General features: G+C 61.3%; 1 protein-coding gene across 17 annotated transcripts in view; it reads right to left on the reverse strand.

Annotated features, from left to right (window-relative positions):
• Nucleotides 1-4272: 4272 nt before the first annotated feature.
• The window catches only part of CCDC187 (coiled-coil domain containing 187), a 54065-nt gene continuing 33107 nt past the window's right edge, over nucleotides 4273-25230 (reverse strand). For 4 of the 17 annotated variants that reach the window (XM_044926623.2, XM_044926625.2, XM_044926621.2 and 1 more), the window contains 15 exons: nucleotides 24950-25063; nucleotides 24617-24738; nucleotides 24436-24527; nucleotides 21474-21553; nucleotides 20708-20895; nucleotides 19165-19252; nucleotides 17885-18031; nucleotides 16836-16993; nucleotides 14382-14545; nucleotides 12710-12798; nucleotides 12451-12526; nucleotides 10632-10771; nucleotides 10176-10294; nucleotides 9536-9666; nucleotides 4273-9325 (listed from right to left, as the gene is read on the reverse strand). In XM_044926623.2, coding sequence (XP_044782558.2) covers nucleotides 7473-9325; nucleotides 9536-9666; nucleotides 10176-10294; nucleotides 10632-10771; nucleotides 12451-12526; nucleotides 12710-12798; nucleotides 14382-14545; nucleotides 16836-16993; nucleotides 17885-18031; nucleotides 19165-19252; nucleotides 20708-20895; nucleotides 21474-21553; nucleotides 24436-24527; nucleotides 24617-24738; nucleotides 24950-25063 — 3561 coding nt within the window. In that variant the 3' untranslated portion in view covers nucleotides 4273-7472. Of the gene's footprint in view, nucleotides 9326-9535; nucleotides 9667-10175; nucleotides 10295-10631; nucleotides 12799-14381; nucleotides 14546-16835; nucleotides 16994-17884; nucleotides 18032-19164; nucleotides 19253-20707; nucleotides 20896-21473; nucleotides 21554-24435; nucleotides 24528-24616; nucleotides 24739-24949; nucleotides 25064-25230 lie in introns of those variants that run through there. The other 13 variants (XM_044926620.2, XM_044926617.2, XM_044926619.2 and 10 more) reach the window with 13 other exon arrangements.

Below are 25230 nucleotides of genomic sequence, written 5' to 3' on the forward strand. Positions count from 1 at the left end.
AAGCCAAGCCCAAGTGTCACTTGGCCGGGAGAAAGACCCAAAACAAACAAGCCTGTGAGATGGAGATAAGTGCTATAAAGAGCAGTCGAGTAGGGTGGGGCTGCTGTATACAGGGGGTCAGGAAGTCCTCCCAGAGAGGGAGACTGCTGGTGAGAGGTAAGAAGAGAGGTAAGCAGCCCAGGCAGAGGACTGCACGTGCAAAGGCCCTGAGGCAGAAGGGGCGCGTGTGCTGGAAGGACAGCAAGTGGAGCGGGGCGTGGAGCTGGAGAAGCAGCTGAGAGCAGGACCCCACAAGGCCTCCCTAGAGGAGGGCCCTGGCCCCGAGTGCGAAGGTGGTCGAGGGAGGAGCAGCTGAGAGCAGGACCCCACAAGGCCTCCCTAGAGGAGGGCCCTGGCCCCGAGTGCGAAGGTGGTCGAGGGAGGGTTTTGAGCAGGGTCGTGTGGTCTGCCTTTCTGACCGCCGGCTAGAAGGGGCGGGAGGGGGAGCCCCCGAGAGGCTGTCGCAGCCCTCCAAGAGATGGCGGGGCTCCCCCGAGAGGTGGGCGGCAGTGCTGGTGAGAAGGGTGGGACTTTGCTTATGTGTAAAGGTGGGACAGGCGTGTGACAGAGAGGTCACATCAGCTGCAGGGCTTGTGCAGCCGCCCTTGGCTGAGATGAGAGGCTGCAGGGGAGGCGCTGGGAGGGCAATGCAGGGCTAAGAGTGGAGGCCAAGGTGCACCTGGACCTGCTGAGTTCCGCAGATCTTGGCACCATCTGCAGCTGGCACCAGGCCACTGGTTGACTGTGTGAGTATGGGGCTCAGACGGTAAGTGAGGACTGGAGAAGGCTGGCCACACGCTGAGCTCCGGGCCTCCAGATGCAGGGCTGAGGTGAAGAAGGAGCAGGAAGGAGCAGCAGAGAGGTGGGAGGGCAGTGGGAGAAGGAAGGACACGCAGAGATCAAGACCAAGAATCCAGGTTGGGATGGACGCAGTGAGTGGGCCTGGTCTGGGTCGGGGGTGGTTGGCTCCCTGGTGGCCCAGGCTTCTTTTTCCCTGTCCTTCCTCCCAACCACTGACCACAGGCATGACCACAAGCCACATAGTGATTATCGGGCAGATAGACCAGGATCTGGTCACATGGTTGGCAAAGGCAGTCAAGGCTGGGATGTCTGGAGGGAGTCTAAGCTCACCTGCACACCTGCTTCCCTCTGCAGGAGGGGCTTAGCTTCTGAACACCCCGTCCGTCTGCTCAGGCTGCTGTAAAAGAACACCGCAGGCCAGGCGGCTTAAACCATAGAAGGGCATCTATTAATATCTCTCACAGGCTGGACATCCAAGATCAGGGGTGGGCATGGTCAGTTTTTGGTGAAGACTCAATTCCTGGCTTGCAGACAGCAAGCTGCTTCTCGCCTGTGCTCACCTGGCCCTTCCTCTGTGCTGCACGTGGAGAGAAGGGGTCTCCACGGTCTCGTCTCATAAGGTCACTGACCCCATTGTGGGGGCCCTACCCTCATGACCCCATCAAACCCTGATGGCCTCCTGAAGGTACCTCCTAACGCCATCCCGTTGGGATTAGGACTTTGTGGGGTGGAGGGGGGGACACAGTTCAGGCCTTGCTGTCGTTCAGTCGCTAAGTCTTGTCTGACTCTGCGACCCCATGGACCGTAGCACGCTAGGCTTCCCTGTCCTTCACGATCTCCCGGAGTTTGCTCAAACTCATGTCCATTACGTCGATGATGCCATCCAATTCAGGCCTTAGCAGACACTCCAAGTCCCCTGGAAGGACTGTGACCCTTCCCAGCCCCAGGTGTAAGTCCCACTGTCACTCCCAGCTCTTCCTCTAGGGCTCTTGTGTCCCCCGTCCAGGTGCTGAGGAGGGTGAGGGAACATCTCTGGGACCCCGGCTCTCTGGGGCAGCCAGTGGGCATATGTGCTGGCTTAGCCCAGCACTGGGAGGCTGACCTTGAAAACAACACCCCAGTGTCTCCAATCCTCAGCACACGATTGGTTTAATGAAAAGTTCTTAGGAAAAGCATGCCTCGGTTGCGAAATGCAGCCACAGCCTCACGCAGAAGCATTCAGACGAGGTGGTGGGCTGTGTCTGAGAACCGGCTTCCACGGGTTGCTGCTGCTGCTAAGTCGCTTCAGTCGTGTCCGACTCTGTGCGACCCCATAGACAGCAGCCCACCAGGCTCCGCCGTCCCTGGGATTCTCTAGGCAAGAACACTGGAGTGGGTTGCCATTTCCTTCTCCAATGCATGAAAGTGAAAAGTGAAAGTGAAGTTGCTCAGTTGTGTCCGACTCTTCGCAACCCCATGGACTGCAGCCTACCAGGCTCCTCCATCCATGAGATTTTCTAGGCAAAAGTACTGGAGTGAGGTGCCATTGCCTTCTCCGTCCACGGGTTAGCCAGGCCCCACTTCCCCGCTTGAAGCCAGGTGCCCCCACCCCACACCCTCCTCAACGTGCCCCTCCTCCCAGCAGGAGAGGTGCCTGCTTTCGGGACACTGAGACCCACCTGGCATATTGTCTGTGCTGCCAGGCAGTCGGCAGGTACCAGAGGCAATTCTCAGGTTTGTGAGATGGACGCTGACTTCAAAGGGAGTAAAACGTCGAGAAGTTTTGCATCTTAGAGCTGATGAAATGAGGTGTTGGTATTCCTGTTTACGGGGCTTCCCAGGTGGCGCTAGTGGTAAAGAACCCACCTGTCAATGCCAGGGAGGTAAGAGACATGGGTTTGATCCCTGGTCATGGAGATCCCGTGAAGGAGGGCATGGCCACCCACTCCAGTATTCTTGCCTGGAGAATCTCATGGACAGAGGAGCCTGGTGGACTACAGTCTATGGGGTTGCAGAGTTGGACACAACTGAAGTGACTTAGCACGCACGCACATTCTGTTCATGGAGGGGAAATCTGGGAAATCGGAGGCCCAGAGCAGTGGTTGAGGACCCATGGAGTGTATGTGGCAGAGGGACCCTCCAACCCGGGTGCCTCCAACACCTGGGAGGAGCTCTTCTGATGCCCCTGACCAGGACACAGGCAGAACTCTCGTCCCCCCGCCCCGAGTCTCCCCCATGGTAGTCATCCCGGTCAGGCCGGCTGGTGTCCAGCTGGGTGGCTGTGAGCCCTGGCGGTCAGGGCTGACTGTTCCTTTTCCGAGCCCCCCCTCATGGGGCAGGTTCTGCACAAGGTTGGGGGACGAAGGGACAGGCGAACTCCACCTGCAGCCCGGCCCCGGAGTGGGCGCCGCCTCCACGCCTCAGCTGGCATCTGGCTTCAGGCTCAGCTGGTTAAGGACACCAGCCGTTCTCCAGCAAATTTACAGGATTATTATTCCTGAGTGCTTGCCACGTGCTGGGGACGGAGCCTGGCAGGGACAGGCCTCTGTGTCCTCACAATGACGCCGTGAAGAGGGCAGGGACTGTAGTCATGGAGGCATGGGGGTGGGCGTCCCCGCCACACGCCCAGGGATAGATGGAGCTGGCCCCAGCATTGTTAAATGTCCACGTCACCACCTGAATGGACACGGCCGAGGGGAAGCCCCTTAATCTGTCAGGTGAGCGGCAGGACAGGTTGGGGGGCCCAGGGAGCCCCCGAGGGAGGCTGGGGTGCTGGGTGCATGTATGATTCTGCCCTGCCTCTGAGCCTGCAGCCACATGCTGCAAACACTTCTACTCCTCGCTGTGCTTGGCAGGCGTTAAGAGACAGGGCTGGGGGCAAGGGGGCCGCTGGGTAGGGCCCAAGGCAGAGGAGCAGGCTGGCAGTTGACAGCTGGAGTGGGGTGGGTGGCTAGGACATGGGACTGGGGACAGACGTGGGACTTGCAGACCCTCTGGGACCTCTTGCTGCAGGGGAGCCAGTGTTAAGATGCGGCTGGTCGAGCAGTCACAGGACGGCCTTGCCCCTCAGCTGCAGGCGAACCTGACCCGGTGGCCCCAGCTCCCTCGGAAGGCCAGCGTGCTCACCTCCCGCCCTGCGGGCCAGGCGCCCCTGAACCATCTAACAGGCCCCGTGTGCTCCTGCGGGCGTGCAGCGTCGCCCAGCTGGCTGCCGTGGCCTTCGTCTGTATTTTATGACATGGCTGTTAGGGCTGCACAGGGCCAGGCATCAGAAGGACTCGTAAAGCTCGTCTGGTGATTGGAATTTAAGGCGCTGGGGGTGAGGTCCTGGGCGTTTGACGCAGGAGGGGACGTCTGAGCGGGGAGGCTGATGGAGACAGATCACGGGAAAATTCTGTGCGGGGTTTAACTGAGAAATAATCATTTTCTATGAAAGATAATGACTTCTCTGGAGGCTGGTATCAAGATTTATTGGCCCAAGAGGCTACAGGGATTGGAGCCAAGGCGAGCACGGTGAGACCTTGGAGGGAGCAATCTTGAAATTGAAGTCTTGCTTCGGGTCAATATATCTGAATACCACAGCCCTCAGCTCCACACACGTAACATCAGCGGAGATTAAGCACGTCCGACACCTTTGGTGGACAGTCTTCCTCCTCTGGCCGGTCGCTGGATAACCCCAAGCTCCCTGGATCCAGCTGTCATGGGAAGGAGAAGGCAAGGGTCTTCATACAAGTCCTCCTTGACCAGACTCCCTCCAAGGGTAAGGGGCCACGGGGCCACAAAGTGACTCCAGGGACACACGCGCCTGCTGGGCACCCAGGAGGCCCCGAGTCCAGCTGCGGGCATGGCCGTGTCTGGTGCTCAGCTACCAGGCCCCGCCCGTAGCGGCCAGACCCAAGACTATTGAATCTGAGGCAAATCTGCCAGGTTTCCATGTGGGAGATTTATGACCGAACGTGATGTGTGTAAAATACATAATTCCTCTCCTACAGCCTCGTAAATCCAAAAGGGTCAGCGATAAATAGAGAAAAAAAATAAAAAATCACGGACTAATTTGTTCAGAAAACTAGGGGGAAATCAATAAGAAAGCTGTAGCTCAAAATTTGTTCTGAAATTGCGTACACGGAGAATGCACACACGTTTTCCCCCCAGTGGACCCAAACCTCTCCTGTGCGCTCAGGCGGGCTTGGGGACATCGGGCGTCGCATCAACATGGATTGTCGTGACCGCTGCTCCCCGGGACCGTGATCCCGTCCTGCGTGAGCTGGTGTGTGATGCCGGCTGGGCCGGTGAGGCGGGCCCTCGGAGTGGCTGCCCTAGAGGCTGGAGCCTGGTGACGATGGTAGGCAGTTCCTGCCTTGGCCTGCAGGGTTCCCCGGGGTCTGAGAGGCAGCACTGGGGGCTTTGCCAGGCCAGCTTTGGAGACGCCGCCCACTCTAATCGACAAGTGCTGGAAAGTCTGGGTCTCTTCCCCCGGGTCCTATAAATGCTAAGTGAATCAGTTCCCCTCACTGCAGTGAGGGCTGCAGGAGAGGGGCTCCTGTCACTCTGACCTGACAGCCGACCTCCCAGGGTCTCACGGGGGTCATATCCTGGACCAGCACCAGGACGTCGATGTCCCTTAGGCCAACATGCCGCCAACTGCTTGATTCTGGACTCCCTGTCCAGCAGGTATTTTCCAGTTTGAGAACTGGAAATGGCGGGGCGGATGCTATAGTTGATGCAGGCAGACGATCGATAGGTGCTATAGATGATAGATGAGGGATAGACAATAAATAGACGACAGTAGATACGTGATGTGCGCGCTCAGTCACGCCTGACTCTCTGTGACCCCACGGACTGTAGCTTGGCAGGCTCCTCTGACCGTGGGATTTCTCAGGCAGGAATGCTGGAGTGGGTTGCCATGTCTTCCTCCAGGGGATCCTCCAGGGGTTGAACCGGGGTCTCCCGTGTCTCCTGCAGTGGCTGGCAGATTCTTTACCACCTGGGAAGCCCATACGGATAACTGATGGCCGGTTTAGATGACAGACGGGGAGAGAGCCTGCTGTAGGACATGGAGAGTAACTTCTGAGAGATTGAGCACAGCGTAAGTGAGCCTTATCTCAAGAAATCCTAACCACGTCACAAGTTTAGAAGCCGACGTGAAAGCTGGTTCCTTTTATTTGTTTTAATTTTAGACCACGCTGTGTGACATATGGGATCTTAGTCCCCCGACCAGGGATTGAACCCACACCCCCACCCCACCCCCCGTAGTGGAAGTGCAGAGCCCTAACCACTGGACCACCAGGGAAGTCCCTGCTTCCTTTTATGAAAGAGCTGATTGTTGGGCTCATTGAAAAGCTACTTCTCCTCCAAGTGCACAGATGATAATTCAGGAGAGAAAGACTGACAATATTGAAATGAGACAGCCCCATGCGGACAGACAGGGACAGAGCAGGGGCGTTGAGAAGACATTGTGTTGGTTCCCAGTGAATTCCCTGGAGCACAAGCTTAGAGGCGCTCTCGCATTAGAACCAACACACACACACACACACACACACACACACACACACACACACGATGCAGCCTTCTGCTCCTTCTGGGGAAGGTGGGGCGCGGGCCCTCACTGTGGCTGCAGAAAACGCTCTGGAACTGGCGACAGGACGCGGGGGGCGGGCTGAACCTGCCTGTGCCCTGGCGACGGTGGCGCTCCTGCAGGGCTCTGGGGGAGGAGGGGGCTGCAGGGACCCCTCAGAGCCCATCAGCGGCTCGTGGGGCGGCTGCTGCGGGGAGAGGTAAGTGCTGCAGTGGCCTGGCCCTGAAGGTCAGCTGCCCTGGTCTCACCCCGAGGTGGCCCGAGGGCTCTCCCTGCCCAGTCTACTGAGACCCGCGTCCCTGCGGGCCTGCGCCCGGCTGTCTCACCCAGTCTCAGCCTCTCCCCACTTCCTTCCCACAGGAACCCCTCTTCATGCTTGACTCAGCATCAACTTCCTGGACGCCTGCCTGAGTCTGGTGCTGAGGGGGACAGGCGCTCTCGTAAGGGGATGCCTGCGAGGCCGTCCCTGCAGGCGCCCACACGCCGCCGCCTCTGGAACCCACCAGGGCCCTGCTGCGTCCAGGAGAGCCAGTTCGACAGCCAGCCTGGCAAGGGGCTCTCATTTCTTCTGGGAGGCGTCCTGCACACCCTCAGGGAGGCCGGGATCCACTCCAGCCCAGAGGCCGGGTGGAGGGTCACCTGGCTGCGGGCGAAATCACCTTCTCCCCGAGCTGCCGCCTCCTCTAATCTGCACGAGGGGACGCACACTGACCTCCCAGCCCGGGGTCGCCAGCTGGATGTCATGGAGGCGCCAGGTTTACCCTTTAGAAATCAGAGGCAGGCAAACATCCCGGCCGAAGGTTTCCCAACGAGGCAAATCCAAGAGGGCGTGTCAGCGCAGACGAAACCCCCAGCCTCAGCATCTGGCCTCCCCGACCCCACAAAGCCGCACTCTCCTCTCGGCCTCTCCTGAGGCCCCCGGCACGCCCACACACACACACACGTTCACGCACAGTCACGTGGCGACGTGTCCGGGGCCTTGCTGTGTCTAGGAGGCCTCGTTCGACGGCCAGCCAGGCAGGGGGCTCTCACAGACAGCGTCTGTGTCCCCACAGCCCCCCACCACCGCCCCTTCTTCTCAGAAGTCCAGGCTTTCCCACGACCGCCCAGTGGCCGCCGTGTGAGCCCGTGTGACCCGGCCGGCCCCCGCGGGCCCCTCTGTCGCCAGGCTGCCTGCTGGGGCTGCCTCCGAGAGCACGGCCAGGGTGTCCCTCAGGATCCTGCTGCTGAGCTGGGCGGACAGCAGGTCCACCACCTCAGCTCTCTCCACGCCCGGGAGGGCAGTGCGCGGTCCTGCGCCCAGAGCCGGAGCAGGGTCCCCCTGCCCGGAGCCAGGCAGCCCTGGGTCCCCAGCCGCCAGGCTCCCCACAGATGCACAGGCCACTCTGGACAGGGTCAGGGGTTGGGCTGACAGCACTGGGAGCTGCCCCGGGGCATCCCCTGCTCCCCCACACCAGGGAGACCCCAAGCTGACCGGTTCAGACAAGTGGCTGTCCGTGGCCTGGTCCCTCCCAACAGAACCTGATTCACCCAATTCTCCCCCAAGGCTTCTGCCCTGTCCCACCACCCCGAGGCAGAGCCCAGCCTCCTCCTGGGGCCCCGGGGACGGTGACTCAGACAGACTCTCCCCAGACAGGGAGGACCACTCTCCCATAATGAGGGAGGCAGCTTCCCCTGGGGAGTCCAGCAAGCCCCCAGGACACACGGCATCTTCGGGCGGGGTGGGGAAGTCTTCTGAGTGGGGGCTGGCAGGGTCGGCCTCCCCGTCTGCTGGGAGGATGGGAGGCAGAGGAGGGAGGCGAGAGTCCCTCTGGGTGGAGGACGGGAGGTCGAAGCTGCCGTAGGACAGCGCCTCGTCCACCGGGGACAGGATCTCAGGCAAGACACCGCCGGCCAGAGAAGTGCAGGCTTCCTCCAGGACAGGGGGCGCTCTGCTCCCCCCGCGCCCAGGGGCCCGGCTATCAGCTGTCTGGGCTGCCTGCCCACCCAGGTCCCCAGGAGGAGCCCCTGGCATCAAGAGGACCTCAGGCTCAGAGGAGGTCTGTAGAGGTTTCCCATCAGTGGAAGGACTCTGGTGAGTGCCCCAGGGCCCCTCTGGGCAGCCACCTGAGGCCTGCGGAGGCCCCGTCTCTCCTCTTTTGCCAAACTCAGAGGCCGAGGTCCCAGAGGGGAAGGAAAGGGTCAAGTGGAAATCACCCGAGGAAGAGGTTTGGGATGGGAGCCTCGCTCCTGCAGCCTCCCGGGACCTCCGCTGGGCTTTTCCTGTGTCTGATCCACTGGTCGGGCTCCCACTGGTTCCAGAATCTTCCCGCCCCTCCCCTGGGCCCAGGAAGGGAGGCAGGGCAAGGGGCACCCCAGCCTGTTCCAAGTGGGATGTGCGTCCTGCGGGTGAGCAGTGCTCTGGGGCTGGCCCGGCACCGGCACCAGGGTCCTGCGGGCTCTCCCGGCCCCAGACCTCGCTGGACAGCTTGGACTGCTCTGACCTCAACCACAGAGACTGGGCAATGGGGAGACCTCCTGCCGGAGCCAGACCACCCGCCCCAGTGCCAGAGCCGTGCCCGGGAAGGGCCTTGGTACCCTCCAGCCCCTCCCGGGTCTCTGGCCCTCTGCCCTGGTGGAACCCCCAGGATTCTGGAGCAGGGAGCCCCCCAGCCCAGCTGAGGTCTGTGTCCACAGTGTCCCCAGCTTCCCCATCCGAGAGGGAGGTGGGGCTCTCGGAAAGCTGGACCAGGATGGCGGATGCTTTCTGAAACTCCTGGAGAGAAGGGCAGGACGGGAGGCTCCCCGAGGAGGCAGCAGTGGACCGTGGAGAAGACACCCCTGAGCAGGCGCTGGGGGTGGACTCAGGCTCGGAGCCCAGGTCCCAGAGGGCCATGAGCTGGGCCGGGGGGCTGCCCTCGTGCGGGGCTGGGGGTGCTGCCATCTCAGCTGCTGCAGAGGAAGGAGAGTTTAGGGACAATGTCACTACCTTTACGCTGAGGACGTTCCACCAACCCTGTGAAGGATACAGCCCACATCCCACGGCCCCCAAGCCGAAGGATCAAAAGCAGAAGACCCTAGGTGGAGACAGAATGCCCAGGCGGTGGGGAGGGCAGGGGCTGTGGGAGTGGGCTGGCTCTGACTGGAAAACTGGTCCATTACCTGGGGACTGGGCCTCACGCAAGGGGGGGGCCCTTGAAGGGGTGGGAGCATCACCTGGAGACATGGTCAGCAGGGCAGCTTCTGGGCAGGAGAAAGGGGTGTGGGGGTTCTTCTGCTGAAAGGTCTCTACCCTGCAAAGAGCGTGAAGTCTTAGGGTGTCCCCAGAGGGAGCCCCATCTTCCAGCCTCCCCCCTCGGGCCCAGAGTCTCTGCAGGGGGCCTTCAGCCACCACAGATGCTTAAAACACCTTCCTGCCAGCTGTCTGTCCCCCACGGGAAGAGGTCAGCACTCCCCCAGCAAGGTCTGTCTTCAGGGGCTTCTGGCCTCAGTACCCCCTGGATCAGGCAGCTGGGAGTCACCATCAGAGAGATCCAGAGGCAGCACTCCCTCGAGGAACCCCCACAGCTGCCCCACCCAGTATCCTGGGCCGACATACCAGGGGGTGTCTTTGGTTCCTAAGTTGGGGGTCAGACTCAAGAGGGCATGCGGGTGGGCTGGGGTGCATGGAGGCCCCCGCCCAGCATGAAGGGCACCAGGAGCAGATGAGTGTCTCCCAGCAAGAGGGCAGGATGCTCTGGCCAAACTGTCTCCAGGCCCCAGGGAGCACCCCCAGCCCGAGCCGCCCTCCAGGACCCCACACCTCTGCTCCCATGAGCAGCTCTGAGCAGCCTCCATCGCTGCAGGCCCCTCCGCAGAGCTGCTGGCCAAGTCCAGCCCCGGTTCTGGCCCTGCTGGACTCCCGCCGCCTTCAGCCACCTGCTGGAAACAGTTTGGAGAAACGCCACGGTCAGGGTGGGGCCGCCTCTGCTGTGCCTCAGGCCGTGTCCCTTAGCTGCGGACAGAGCCCCTGTGTTCTTGTGACCACAGTAAGGAACAAAGGCCGTCCCCCAAAGAGGGCCACGAAGACCCACCCATCAGATATCCCTCCTCCCAGTGGGCTCTGAAGACCTGTCAGCAGACAAGATATCCCTGAGAAAGCTCAGAGGTCCCACCCATCAACAGCTTGCGTCCGATGGACGAGGGGCCCCCGCACCAAAGCCATGCAGGAGGGCCCCCGCCCAGCCTGCAGACAGCACAGGGCCAGGCCCAGACTCACACGGGCTTCCTGGGGGCTGTGGGGACGCCCTGCACTCAGGGAAGGTCGACTCTGGCCTTGGAAGCTTGATGCTAGGCTTCCCGTCAGAGCCCGGGCCTTTTCCTCTGTTTGCCGGGGGCTGGGGCTGGTCTGGGGGTCTCCTAGGGGGCACAGAGACCATCAGCATTGACGGGCACAGAAGGCAGAGGACGCAGCAGGCACAGGGTCCCAGAACGCCGAAGCCCCGTGCAAACAGCCTTAGCGTCCCAAACAGCCACCACACCTGCTTGTGTTCGGTTAGTGAGAACAGAAAAATACATGGTTAGCTACTCCTAAAATTACCCTCTTGTTGGATAGTTACAGATGTGAAGACTCAGAAAAAACTTTAGAGACAGCGTTTACAATGTAGATTTTAAAGCCCTCTTTATGGTGGTTTTTGGGTGGAGCTTGCAGACCGTCTGCCCAGCTGCTCTTTTCCTTGTCCACTCTTCGGGGGCTGGGCCGGGAGAGGGAGAGAGGAGGTGTGGGATGTGTCAAGGTCACCACCGCACAGCTGCAAGGTCGGCAAAGTGGGGACGGGGGGCTGCAGTGGCGTCTCTGCCAAGAAGTCCCAAGGAATTACCATCTTCCTACACGTTCACTCCACGCTGGGACCCGGCAGGGACAGCAAGGCCCGGGGATCCATGTCAGTCCCAAAGCCATAGGCCCAAGGGGACCAGAGCTCTTTGGCTAAAGCTTGGATGTGTGGAAGCTCCACCGACGGGAACGCCTCCCTTTCGTCCATGACCTATGTTGAAGGCCAAGCTTGTTGCTGTTTAGTCTGCTGTTTAGACTGCTGCTCAGTCATTTGACTCTTTGCGACCCCATGGACTGGAGCCCGCCAGGCTCCTCCGTCCATGGGATTTCCCAGGCAAGAACACTGGAGTGGGTTGCCATTTCCTTCTCCAGGGGATCTTCCCGACCCAGGGATTAAACTTATGTCTCCGCTTGGTGGGTGGATTCTTCACCACTGAGCCATCTGGGAAGCCGCAAGGGCAAGGGGCTGTGGGTTGAGCCGAAGGACTGTGATGGGGCGTCACCCAGGGAGCCCGGGCAGGCTCAGTGCCAGGTCAGACAGAGTCAGCGCCAGCCCTGGACCCCCGCCACGAGGTCAGACAGAGTCAGCGCCAGCCCTGGATCCCCGCCACGAGCTCTCCAGGCAGTCCAATGCCCCCAGAGTGGTTCCAGCCCCCTTCCATCCACCCTGATCTGTCCTGAGGACGCTCTCCCAGGCCAGACCGCAGGGAGCCCCCAGGTACACACACTGGCTGGTCTGAACAACATCTGCTGCTCCCGAGGGTGGCTATTGAGAGGGGCTTCTGAGCCTGAGGTATGGACTCAGGCCTGAAAGGAGAGTTCTGAGGTGGCACCTGGGCATTGAGACAAGGCGGGGCCCCAGGGCACCCCACTCTGGGCTGTCCAGCCTGCTGTCCCCAACACACCATTGGGGCTCCCCAGAGCCATGAATGAATCTGCTCCACCCTGGAAACTGGTGCGTGCAAAAAGCTCTCTTTAGCTAAGAAGACACTTCCGGCATGCCGGTTCCCACGTCACTAAAGGTCTGTACCAGATAAACCAAGTTGGGACTACAACAAGCAGAGCAGGCTAGAGCTTCCCCTTTCAGCAGGAAAGGGGCCATGCCGCCCCAAGAAGCACAGAGCGGGGGTGTCTCCCACCTGTGCCAGGCTTCGAGTGGTCTCCCCCAGGCCTCCCTGTCCTTGTCTGGGGGCTGGCACCGCCTTGTGGGGGACACACCGAGTTGGGGGAGCTTCTGGCAAGTCTCACGCAAGGGAGGACTTACCCGGGGGCAGCTCCTTCATCGGCAGGAACCAGATCTGAGCAGCAGGGAGGCTCCCCTCCATGTCGCCCGCCTGTGTCTACACGGAGGGACAGGAGACAGCCATCCTGCAGGAGCCACCTGCAGGGAGGGCACTGAGGACCACCCATCAGGACAGGAACTGAGCCCGGGGCCCCACCAAGATCAGGCGCAGGTGGGAAGAACAGGGGTGGTCCCCCCAAGTGGGCAAAGAGGTGAAAGGGCTTTCTGGGGGGTTGCATACAGGAAAGGCTGGGCCTGGTGGCCGTCCTGTGTCCAGGGAGGTCGCCCGCAGAAGGCCCGGCAGAGGGACACCAGGCTGCCCCCTTGGCTCTAATAAAAGACATACAAACCCATACACTGTGGCTTCCACCGGCCTCAGGCAGGGCCCTCCAGAGCTGGGGGAGCCCAAGAACCTGAGGAGAGCCCTCAGTGTTTGAGGGAACCCCCAAGAACTTGGGGAGAGCCCTCAGTACTTGAGGGAAGCCCCTAGAACCTGGGAAGAACCCTCAGCACTTGAGGGGAACCCCAGAACCTGTAGAGAACCCTCCAGAGTGTGGGGGAGCCCCTGGACCTGCAGAGCAAGCAGAGCTGGTCTCCGAGGAAGGGTCTCACAGACGCTCCAGTCCTCCTGCCCCTCCGTCTTCAGAGACCAGTCCCACAAACGCCCAGGCCCCACTGTTCCCCTGGGGCCCCAGTGCCGCGCGCCTAGCCCCTCCTCGCCTTCCTCTCCTTCACTTGCCCAGCATGTCTGTTTGCACAGGCCCCTCAGCACTCCTCCCCGTGCTTCCCAGACAGAGTTCCAGGGCACCCTGGGGTTCCGAGACATTCTCCAGGGTGACCCTGGGGGGCCGGAGGAGCTCAGTGAGCAGGGCCTCAGAGCCCCCCTGCATTTGCCCTCCACCCCCTCACCCCTTCTTGTCTGCTTATAGAACCTCCTCTGCATTAGCGTCGCTGCCTGGAGAGTGCAGAGAAATCAGCAAGCAGGGCTTTTTAGGGGACGGGGTGGAGGGCAGGCTGTCCCTTTAAGAGGCAGGTCCAAGTCTTAACTCTCAGGGCCTGCAAACCCTTATGTGAAACTAGGGTCTTTGCAGATGTAGACAGGCCACAAGCGAAGGAGGCCTGGAGGCCCCCGAAACTGGAAAAGACGGGGGAGCGCCTTCTGCCTACACCTGGATTTCAGGCTTGTGGCTTCCAGAACTGAGAGACAGGAAGTTTCTGTCCTTTTAAGCCACTGATGTTGGGTAATTTGTCAGGCCACAGGCCCCTCACTGCACAAAGGGGGTGGGGAAGAGCCGGATGGGGCACCCTGCCAGGTGGGGGGCCACACCAGCTGCTCTAGGGGCTCCCCGGGGTGTCTGTGGGCTGGGGGTGGGGTACAGCACGGGAGATGGGGACAGTCTGGGGGCACGTCCAGCTCCCGGTCTGCACAGGTCCCCTGCCTGGAGGCCTGAGTGATCCAAGAGCCTGCCCAGCCCTGAGCCCAGGGCCGGCCTGGAGGAGCCTTCCTCGCACCCTTGGGGGAGGCAGCATCACTAACATCTGGACTCAGCCGGGCAGCGTGTCCTGGGGTGTCCTCGGGCAGGTCTGAGGTTCTGGGGACCAGCCTGGCGACTGTCCGTAGCCCAGCTGGCTGCTCTGAGTCGTCGCGTCGTCAGGAGGAGGAGCGGCCAGTCTGCATGGCCTCTCCCACCCCGGCCAGCCCCCGCCATCTGGAAGGGCGGCCCTCCTGAGCGCCCAGACTCAGGGACAGGGAGGCCGGGTCGCCCCCAGCACACAGCTCCGGCCAGGCCCACGGGACACACGTGTGTCTGACCCTGAGCCGACCGCAAGCCCAAAGCAGGCATGAGTTTCCAGGGCCCCCGAGGGGCTGGCGTCTGTCCTCAGGTGCCACCACTGCCGCCCCACCTGGTTACCTTGGCTCGTGTGGCCGTGGCTCTCCGGGGGTTGGCCTCCGGCATCAGGTCGGCCGGCCACTGCGGGTGCATCCTCGTCCCACACCAGCGTCGGAGGACATGGGTGACCGTCCGCAGCCGAAGCTGCTGGAGGGGGTGTCCTGTCCCGCGGCTCGCTGAGCAGGCTGCAAGGCAGTGCAGGGTGGGGTGACTGCTCACCCGGCTGCCCCCCACTCCCAGGGGGCCAGCCCTGACCAGAACATTCCACCAGTGCAACACCACCTCACATCCAGGGGACAGCTGCGTGCAGTGGCCAAGCAGTCAGCACCGGGTGAAGGAAGACAGGCCCTGGCCCCTCCCTGCCCGGCAGCTTCTCGAGCAGGACCTGCACCCCTAAACGGGGCCACTGCTGGGGGTGGCGGGGGACGTGCGGGGAGGGAGACTCTGTCTATGCCCCTGTTCCCTCAGGACGTCTGTGTGGAGCCCGACCCCCCAGCCCAAGGGCAGCACTCAACATGCCTCGGTCCCACCTGAGCTCCGGGCACACGGACGGCAGGAAAAGCACCCCCATCGCAGCCCCAAGGCAGGGGGCTGGGAACAGGACTGCCAGGCTTCCTGGTCCCTTCTGGGTTTAAGGTCATGCCCATGGGGAGCCTTGCTCTAGAACATTCCCCCGCTCTCAGGGGCAGCAGGGAGTTCCTTCTGTTCCCTTTCTTCTCAGGCACTCGCTGCAACTGGGCACAGCTTGCTGCTCCCCCAGGGCAGCCCTGAGCATCCCCCTCCCCTGGATTGACACCCATGGCAGGGTGTGGGCTGGGGAGCGGGGTCAGAGGGCTGTCTTAGCCGAGAAACCGGGTCTCGGGCTTTCGAAGGAGGAGACATCTCCGGGGGCTGGAGTTCTGAACTGCGGGGCAGGAAGTAGCAGGCACCTGTCCGCACCAGTGTGTCCAGATGCAGGGCCCGGCCCACCCTGGAGCAAGGATGCAAAGGACAGGGAGCAGCTGTGCCCGGCCCAGAACCTAGCTGAACTGACCAGAATGGGAGGTCCCGCCCCCTGCCTCCTTAAAGACGTCCCATCCCTCCCAGCCCTCCCCAGTACACACGGGTCTCAGCCCGGAGCCCCCAGCCAGGGCAGCGAGGGCCCCCACAGGCCCTGGATCAGGGATGCGCCCCGGCCCTGAGCAGCTCAGCACTCTGCTGAGCTTCTCTTGAGGGCACGAAAGTACGAAGCGGTCCCTCCACGTGGCGGGACCTCCCAGGGAGGTTCCAGGCCTCTGAAGCCTCTCTCGCAGACACACAGCTCTTCTCTGGTTTCTGACTTGCATCACTGGTGTGATGAGGAGCCACGTGCCCCGCAAGGACTCGATTCCAGGACACACCCCCCACCCTCGGAGTGAGCAGCCAGCCCCAGCTCCATAAACAAATTCCTGGTACCAAGAGGGTCCGGTCAGCCAGGAGGCCTGTCAGAGGTTCCTGGGCTGGGCGATCAAGAGTCAGGTGAACCATAGATCAGCACGTGAAAAGCACTCTCAGAGGGCCCAGAGTTGAGCTCGGGCCCGGGGCCGAGTGTGCGATGACCCCCTTTCCTGGGAGAGGCATGAAAATGTGCCCCCTGCTGGAAGGGGCCGCTGACAGCAGAGGCGCCCCCAAGGACAGGCAAGGGTCCTGAGAAGGCCACTCTTGAGGGGCCAGCCGCTTCCCAGGGTTGGGGGTCACCTCTGCAGCCTCACCCCCAGGTTGTGGCTTTGGGTGGGAGGCGCTCAGGTTAGAGCCTCGCGGGCAGCCAGCCCTCGGGGGAGGAGCTGGGAGCTGGCTAGGAGGAAAGGGGGCCTCGTGGGCTCTCAAGGGCCACTTGAATGAAGACAGAAGAGGAGGAGGGGTCCCAGTGCGGGGTCATCAGGACACTCTGCTTCCACCCACAGCCAGAACTCTGGCCCCTGCCCCTGACGACTCGGCCCCGGGGGCCTTCAGCTGCAAGCTGAGGCCAGTGGCCCCGCATCCAGGCTTTCAGAAAAGGCCAAGCTGCCCCGGCCGGGGGAACAGCCCACACCAGCCTCGAAAGGGGGTGCCTGGCAGCTAGGGGGTCCCACGCACACACCAGCCACCCAGGTCGGCCCACCTGCCCTGTGTCACTGTGCTCCACAGCAGCCCTGAGGATGGTGGCACCCCTTCCCCATTCAGCAGATGAGTGGGAGGACACGCCCTGGCCAGTGGCCCAGCTGGGAATGAGCCGGAATCCCTGCGCTCCTCCCAGAGGGCCAGGCTTCACCCAGCGGGCCAGGGAGGTTCTGGCCTCAGCTGCCAGCCCTGTGGGCCAGCTGGTGGGGCAGGACCCCCCTCCCAGCCCCCAAGCATCCCCGCCTCTCGTCCCTGTGGCCAGGTGCGCAGGGCCCAGCGGCTGTGACACCATGGCCACCCAGCAGGCAAGGCTTTTAATGGCAAGTGCCAGGCCCAGGGCTGCCCGCGAAGACTCACTGCGGGACTGGCGGGCTCGCGCTCCTCTGAGGGTACTGGCCAAGGGGGCTGCCAGGCGTGTGCCAGGCATGTGAGGAGCCCCGGGCTGGCCCCTCCGGCTGCTGGGGGCTTGTCTCGGTGCCCTTCTCCCGCCTGGCCTTGACTTCAGGGCTGGAACTCTAAGACAAACAGCGCAGAGGGAGCTGGTCCATCTCCCCTTAGGACAAGCAGGAGGCGGCTTCATGCAGCGGCCGCCACAGCAGGGCGGCCAGCGACTCGGCAGGGCAGCCGGCTCCCGTGAGGCAGCAGCGGGCTGGCTGAAACAGGGGTCCTCAACTCGCGGGAGCCCCACGGTCCGTTGCTAACAGTCCCCAACAGGTGCAGACAAGAGGCCCAGAGCTGGGAGAGCCCTTGCCTGGGGCTGCCCGGGTCGCCGGGCTGGAACCCACAGAGGTGGCGGCTGTGGAATCCGGCAGCCCTGGGCCCCTCTCCTGCAGGCTGGCCTGGGATGACTGGGATGACTGCTAAACTACCCCAGCTGCTCCGCAGAACCCAGTCCACCACCCTCCGCCGCCCGCCGGTGAGACAGTCACCATCCCCAACGTGTGGGAGAAACGCTCGGCCTGGGGACAGGCGCCTGAGCTTGTCCTCACCGCCTTCTCCCTGTGACGTGGGGACAGGCCGCAGGAGCAAGGACACACCGCCACTCAGCTCCCGAGGGGCCGGCCTCTCAAGGGGCCCGGGCCTCTCCCTCCTTCCTGCCTCGCCCCCACCTCAGCCCCACCAGCCCCCTCCACACTGCCCCAACCCTGCTCACTAAGCTCCCCACGTCCGGGCCAGAGCACTTTCCAACCCCGGGGAGTCTGGTTCCTCCTCTGGGCCCAGCCAGGCAGCCCAGGCCAGGAAAGTCCCCTTGGCCCCCGTAGCAGCTGCTGCCCCTCCCGCCCGACCCTTCTGAATCCCTTCCCACCCTGTATCACGGGTGTTTTACACAGGACTTGCACGTGCCCAGGAAGCGGCCAGCGTTTCTGGCCATGAGCCAAGCCCCCAGGCAGGGTGAGAATGCCTACCTGAGGCAGCCGCGTCCGGTCCTGAAGCTCTTGCTGCAGGAGGGCTGCAGACCTCTGCACGGAGACGATGTCCTTCTGCTGCTGCAGGAGCAGCTTCCTCTCTCGGTGAGAGGACAGGTGAAGGGCCCGCAGGTACCGGATGCCCCTCTGAACCAGAGGAGCACACGTGGGCACCCGGGGACGGGGCGGGGCAGCTCTGGCACTGGGGGCCCCTGGCCCCTGCAGATGTCCCTGTCCTTCTCATCCTGCTCAGTCAGGAGGTCCCCCCAACCCCACATTTTGGCCTCCCCCGTCACTTGGGTTTGGCCATCAGCCAGCTCCAGTGGGAGGCAAGAGGGAAGCTGGGGTGCTCATTCCTTGGGCACTTCCAAGCAAGGCTGGCACAAGCCGGCTGTGCCGCTGCCATCCCCCACCACCCTCCCACTCGCCAGGTCCCGGGCTCTATCCCTGACTGTCCCCTGGCTCCTGCTGCGTCTCTGATGGCCACCCTTTGGCAGAACCACCTTGCTGGGACCGCACCCCCCCAGGGGAGGCAACAGCCTGTCCAGGTCAGAGGAAGAAACTGAGGCTCGGCAGGGCTGGGTCCCTCGCCCCAGTGGGCAGGGCCCCGACCCAGAGGCCACCAATGTCTCCACCCACAACAAGGGACCCCAGGGCCCCTGCCTCATTTGATAACTGGAACCCTTCCATCCCTTCCTCACGGTCTCCTGGGCTCCTCCTGCTGCACCCTCCGCCTGGGAAGCCCCACACCCACCACCCCACCTCCCTGGTCCACATATGTCCTCTAGGATGGAGGTCAAGTCCACCACCACCCCTCCCTTCGCAGCTGAGGGACCCCAGGAAAGACAAGAGCCAGCCCCCAGGCTCAGTCTCTCCATCCAGCTCCCACCCCACACAGGGCTGTCTGGAGACCAAAATCAAAGGACACCAGCACAGTGGCCCCTGACCCCAGATGAGGAAACTGCGCTCAGAGAAGCTGCGAGTCCCCTCTGAGGTCAGAGGTCCATGCTAGCTGGGCCAAGCCCTCCAACAACCCCACCAAAACATGCACGGCTGCAGTTCTCCCCTAATGAGGCTTGGAGAGGCCCGGCCACTGTACAGAGGCTGCAATGGTCAGAGCACCGCGCTGCCCCCACGAGCTCTGAATGCTCCCCATGCAGCCCTGAGCAGCCCTGGAGGGTGCCAAGCACCCAGGAGTTCTGTGGTGGGGTGCTCGCGTTCCCAGCCCCCGGAGAGTAGCAGGAGCCCCTCGGGGTCACCCACCGGGAGCCCGCCCTTACCAGCTCCCGCTCAAGGTGGCTGAGGGCCTGGTTCTGCTTCTCTGCCAAGGCCACCAGCGCTGTGTAGCTGCCAATGCTGTTCAGATACCTGGCAGAGGAGATGGCCTGACTGGACTGACTGCTGACCTTGGGGCCTGCCCGTGGGTGTGGAAAACCGCAGTCCTGGCCAGCCTGAGCCATCCAGATGGACCTGGCATGCCCAGTTCTCACGGCAGGGCCATCGGGAGGAGATGGCCATGCGTGGGCAGGCGGGGGAGCCCCGAGGGGTCCAGTGGCCCCAGTCCAGACTGTCACTCTTCCCATCCCCTCATGACCACCTTTGGGCCTGGAGAGAGGAAGGGAGGACAGCGTATTTCCCATGCTGGCACCCCAGCCCAGCCAGAGGGCCCTTTTGGGGAGGTGGGAGTCATCATGGAATAGAAGACCCCCAGCCTTGCACGACTGTAAACCGCCAGTAATCTTAACTGGAATGAGCTACAGGTAGCTGTAAAAAACACGTCCTCATTGACATGAATTCCACTTCCACAAATCCACCTTAAGGAATTCTTCTCTGGGATGTTCATGACTCAGGGCACAGAGCTGGAGACGCCCCAGAGGTCCAGTTAGAGTGCGGCTAAGGGGGCTGCTGTCTCTGCGCTGGGTGCGCTGGGTGTTATAAGGCTCATGCAGGGACAGGGAGAGGGTTTCTTGACTTTTAAATGAAAACTCAAGTTACAGTGGCGTGTCAGTTCAGTTCAGTTCAATCGCTCAGTCGTGTCTGACTCTTTGCGACCCCACGGACTGCAGCACGCCAGGCCTCCCTGTCCATCACCAACTCCTGGAGTTCGCTCAAACTCATGTCCATCGAGTCGGTGATGCCATCCAACCATCTCATCCTCTGTTGTCCCCTTCTCCTCCCGCCTGCAATCATTCCCAGCATTAGGGTCTTTTCCAATGAATCGGTTCTTCACATCAGGTGGCCAAAGGATTGGAGTTTCAGCTTCAGCATCAGTCCTCCAAGTGAATATTCGGGACTGATTTCCAAGGCAATGACACCCCACTCCAGTACTCTTGCCTGGAAAATCCATGGACGGAGGAGCCTGGTAGGCTGCAGTCCATGGGGTCGCTAAGAGTCAGACACGACTGAGCGACTTCACTTTCACTTTTCACTTTCATGCATTGGAGAAGGAAATGGCAACCCACTCCAATGTTCTTGCCTGGAGAATCCCAGGGACGGGGAAGCCTGTGGGCTGCCATCTATGGGGTCGCACAGAGTCGGACGCGACTGAAGCAACTTAGCAGCAGCAGCAGCAGCAGTCTATTCCAAATGCTATCTGTGTATCTCCCTAACAAGACCTGCCAAGACAGCCTGGAAAATGGGCAGAGATGATCTCGCAGATGTGGGGCTAGGGGAGGTTTCAAAGCCGCTGTATTCACCTTTTGGTACTTTTGGTCGCATCAAACTTTCTCCAAACGCCCATGACCCTAGGTAGCAGCACTTTACCCTGGGGGTACCGAGTGGGGGCGGCGCGGGGGCGGGCCGGCACGGCGCGCGTGCGCTCACCCTCGCCGGTGCTCCAGCCAGGCCAGCTCGGCGCGCGTCTTCTCCTGCAGCGCCTTCTCGCGCAGGCGCAGCAGCGCGGCCTGGTGCCGCGCGCGCAGGTCCTCCTCCCGCAGGCTCTGCTCCAGCATCTGGATCGCGAAGCGGCTGAAGGGTACCTGCGCCGCGCTCCGGGGCCCCGTCCGGCTCCCCTGCGGTGGGGCGGGCCGACCGGGCCGTGTGGCCACCACTGTCTCCGACTGGGAGCAGCACCCAGCTCCCCGAGGAGGAGGCCGCCGCCTCCAGGGACCCTTCCCGGACTGGCCGCCCCGTTGTTCTCCATGTCGTGCCCCTCTTCCCCGGGACACGTTACTGTCCTCCTCTCAACTGGGGGCTCCCGAAGAAGGCAGGGTGGGGTCCTTGTCCTGTTGGCCCTGCACTCAAGCCGGCCACCTGTTTGTGCTCTGCAGGGTTAGGAAAGACTGGGCCCCCCTCCCTGACATGTGCAGTCAGCACTGCCTGGGCCAGCCCTGCCCCAAACCGATGTCACCTGCCACCCCAGCCGTGAGGAAGGGGCTTGAGCGGGTGTAAGCTGGAAGGGTGGGTGGTACCCGTGGCGTGGAGAGCCTCCCTTCACACAGGACCTGCAGCAGAGTCCCCCTGGGTGCAGGCTGTAGGAGGGGTGGGTCTCAAGACCTGATGTCCCCAGGGACGGAGAACTGCGTCCCCTACCTCCTGTCAGTGCCTCCCCTGGGGCCCACTTGTGAGCCCCTTCCCCCGGGTTCTGTACCTGGAACCTGGGTTCCTCCCAGAGTCTGGCTGGAGGCAGCTGGGAGGGGGACTGGGCTGGTCTCCCTTCCTGCACAGGCTCTGAGGACAAAAAACAGGCATGGCTGGTCATATAAGGTTCCAGGGGCCTTTTTTACAGGAAGTCTTCACTGAGCTAGGGTGTCTGGGCAACTTAATCTACCACCACCACAGCACAACCCTCCCCACCCAGACACAAAGCTTCAGCCAAATCTTCAAGAGGCCATGAAATGGAGCAGGACTGTATGGTTCTTCCCTCCACACACACCCCAATCCCAGTCATGTCCCTGACCTGCCTTTATCTAAAAAAGACTTTAATCAAAGAATAAATGTAATCAGAAAAGAAAATACAGAAATTAGTCCTGAATTTTCATTGGAAGGACTGATACTGAAGCTGAAACTCCAATCCTATGGCCACCTGATGCGAAGAACCAGCTCATTGGAAAAGACCCTGATGCTGGGAACGATTGAAGGCGGGAGGAGAAGGAGACGACAGAGGATGAGATGGTTGGATGGCATCACCGACTCAATGGACATGAGTTTCACCAAGCTCCAGGAGCTGGTGATGGACAGGGAAGCCTGGCGTGCTGCAGTCCATGGGGGTCGCAAAGAGTTGGACACAACTGAGCGACTGAACTGAAGTGATGTATACATACACACATATATACACGTATGGGTATTCATACATGTGTATGTATGTGTAGATACATAAATATATAAAATTTAAAAGTTTCTTGAATGTTTAAAAACATAACAATGTATTGTGGAGTTATAAGGTAAAATGCATGACTACCGTAGCCTAAAGTCCAGAAGAAAAGACATGAAGGGCTGTGAGGCCTTCCGCTCTGCGTGAGCCAGTGGGATGTCACGTGAAGGCATACCGCAGGTGCCGCTCTTAATCCTAGGTCAACCACTGAAGCCAATTACAGCTCAGAGGCGAACAGAGAAAACCGAATGATAAAATATAATAAGACAAAAGAGCAAGATCTACCTACGGGCTGCCTCCAAGAAACACACTTGAAATACGAAAACACATTCGTTACAAGTGGGAGGATCGAGAGGACAGACCAGCTGGACTGTCTGATGCTAGCTGTGGGGATGCAGGAATGGCTGGATGAGACACAGCAGGCCACAGAGCAGCGCGGGTCGCTGGGGACAGAGGGCTGTCCCGCGAGGGCAGAGTTTTAAAGGGGTGGGTCCACCAAGGGCACAGGGTAATCCTAAATGATGATGTTCTCAACACCAGGGTTTCTTTTCAAGAGCTCACAGAACATCCACCAAGATAGATCCACATCTCTACGTATTTGGGCTCAGGTCCATCTAGTCAAAGTTTTGGTTTTTCCAGTGGTCATCTATGGATGTGAGAGTTGGACTATAAAGAAAGCTGAGCACCGAAGAATTGGTGCTTTTGAATTGTAGTGTTGGAGAAGACTCTTGAGAGTCCCTTAGACTGCAAGGAGGTCCAACCAGTCCATCCAAAAGGAAATCAGTCCTGAATATTCATTGGAAGGACTGATGTTGAAACTGAAGCTCCAATCCTTTGGCCGCCTAATGCGAAGAGCTGATTCATTTGAAAACACTCTGATGCTGGGAGGGATTGGGGGCAGGAGGAGAAGGAGATGACAGAGGATGAGACGGTTGGATGGCATCACTGACTCAATGGACGTGAGTTTGAGTAAACTCCAGGAGTTGGTGATGGACAGGGAGGTCTGGCATGCTGCAGTCCATGGGGTTGCAAAGGGTCAGACACGACTGAGTGACTGAACTGAACTGACCATGAGGAAATTAAACCACAAGTCCATCACAGGAGCAAACAAGTCCATCATATGCCACCAGGGAGCGTGGTCAGTCTGCTGCCACCAGCCCAGCCACGGCTCAAACTCCCAGAGGTTGTGCTGGGCTGTCCCTGCAGCCTGTACACAGGGAACTCTGTTTGCCAACACAGGATCCAGTATCCAACTGGATATGCACGGGGCCAGCACCTGAGAGGCCTCAAGGAATGACCGCTCAGAGGGACAGAGGTGGGCATATTGGCAGACCTGGGAAGAGTGTGGGCTTTCCTGTTCCCCAAGGGACAGAGATGGGCTGTATTCAGGATTTCAGCGGGAGGGTGACAGTCACCCTGAAGGTGACCAGAGCAGGACAGACAGGGCTGGACGACCCGCCCACCACGCCTCCTTACTTGGCCACGGCCCGCGCTGTTGGGTTGTTTCACTCGGCATCTAAGTGAAAGCTTTCTTGTTGTAGTCTGGGCTCACTGCCCCCGGTTTGGGTGGGTGGGGTAGTGTGTCTGCTAACTGGCTCACTGGCTCCCTGCTTGCCCTAACGAGCAGGAGGCAGTGATACCTGATGGTGCGTTGTGGCATCGGTCAGTTCAGCTGAGTCCTCAGTTGTGTCCGACCCTTTGCGACCCCATGGACTGCAGCACACCAGGCCTCCCTGTCCATCACCAACTCCCGGAGTTTACTCAAACTCATGTCCATTGAGTCGGTGATGGCATCCAACCATCTCATCCTCTGTCATCCCCTTTTCCTCCCGCCTTCAATCGTTCCCAGCATCAGGGTCTTTTCCAATGAGTTGGTTCTTCGCATCAGATGGCCAAAGGATTGGAGCTTCAGCATCAGTCTTTCCAGTGAATATTCAGGACTGATTTCCTTTAGGATGGACTGGTTGGACCTCCTTGCTGTCCAAGGGACTCTCAAGAGCCTTCTCCAACACCACAGTTCAAAAGCATCCATTTTTTGGCGCTCAGCTGTCTTTAGAGTCCACTCTCACTACTGGAATACTTTCAAACCTCAGTTCCACCGGCCCCGTGAGGCCATGGGTGGGTTGCCCCCTCCCCAGCCCCTCTGTTGGGCACCTGACCCAGCCTCCCCCTCAGGGCCCATGCGGGGCTCAAGCTGTGCCGTCCGGGTAGCTGGAGGGTCGGTTCTGAGACCACTTACCCGCGTGAGCTGACGCATCCGCCCAACTCTTCTTTCCATCCTGGGGACTCGGGGAGGGCGTGGCCGCGTCTCGGCCCAGGAGTGGCTGTGAGCTGCCAGGTGAGAGAGCGCTGCAGACTGTGAGCCACGCGGCCCAAGACCCCCACCCGGCCCCATCGTACGCTGGGAGTGGGGGCCACACCTGGCTCTGGCTGCCGCGGCACTCTGAGAGGTCCTCGCCTCCAGATCCACACGCACCTGCGGCCGCTCCAGCTCCAGGGCCGCCCCTGGCCTGGCCTGGGTCGAGTGCTCCTCCCTCAGCGGCTGCGAGGACAGGAAGGAGGCGGGTGTTGTGGAGGGTGGACCAGGCGGGGTCCCAGGAAGAACCAAGGGCCTACCCTGAGGGCAGCTGCGCTCGGAGGCCCTCGGCCTGGGCGGGACCCACGGCCCCCTTCCCCGGGCTGACCCGACCCACGCTTCCCACCAGCCTTTCCTAGGCTGGGCCAGGCCGCAGGTGGCGGGCTGGCCGGCTGACCTCCAGCCTGGGTCTAGACAGCAGCTCCCCCAGGGCCTTCTGCGCCTCCCAGACCTCCAGCTCCGCCTGCCGCCGAAGGAGGGCCAGCGCCTGCCCCTGCTCCCGCCAGTCCGGCTGCAGGGAGGAGAGGAGCAGCCTCAGGGCTCCCCGGGGCCCCCGCCTGCTGCCCCCGCTCCCTGGCAAGGCCCCTGCCTCAGAGGGCAGGCAGTGTCACCTCCAAGGACTGGACCCTTACAGAGCGTCCCCCCGGGAGGACCGCTCCGTGCAGCCCATCACCCTGC

This window comes from Bubalus bubalis, chromosome 12, assembly GCF_019923935.1.
Source record: "Bubalus bubalis isolate 160015118507 breed Murrah chromosome 12, NDDB_SH_1, whole genome shotgun sequence".
In the NCBI taxonomy this organism is placed as follows: Eukaryota; Metazoa; Chordata; class Mammalia; order Artiodactyla; family Bovidae; genus Bubalus; species Bubalus bubalis.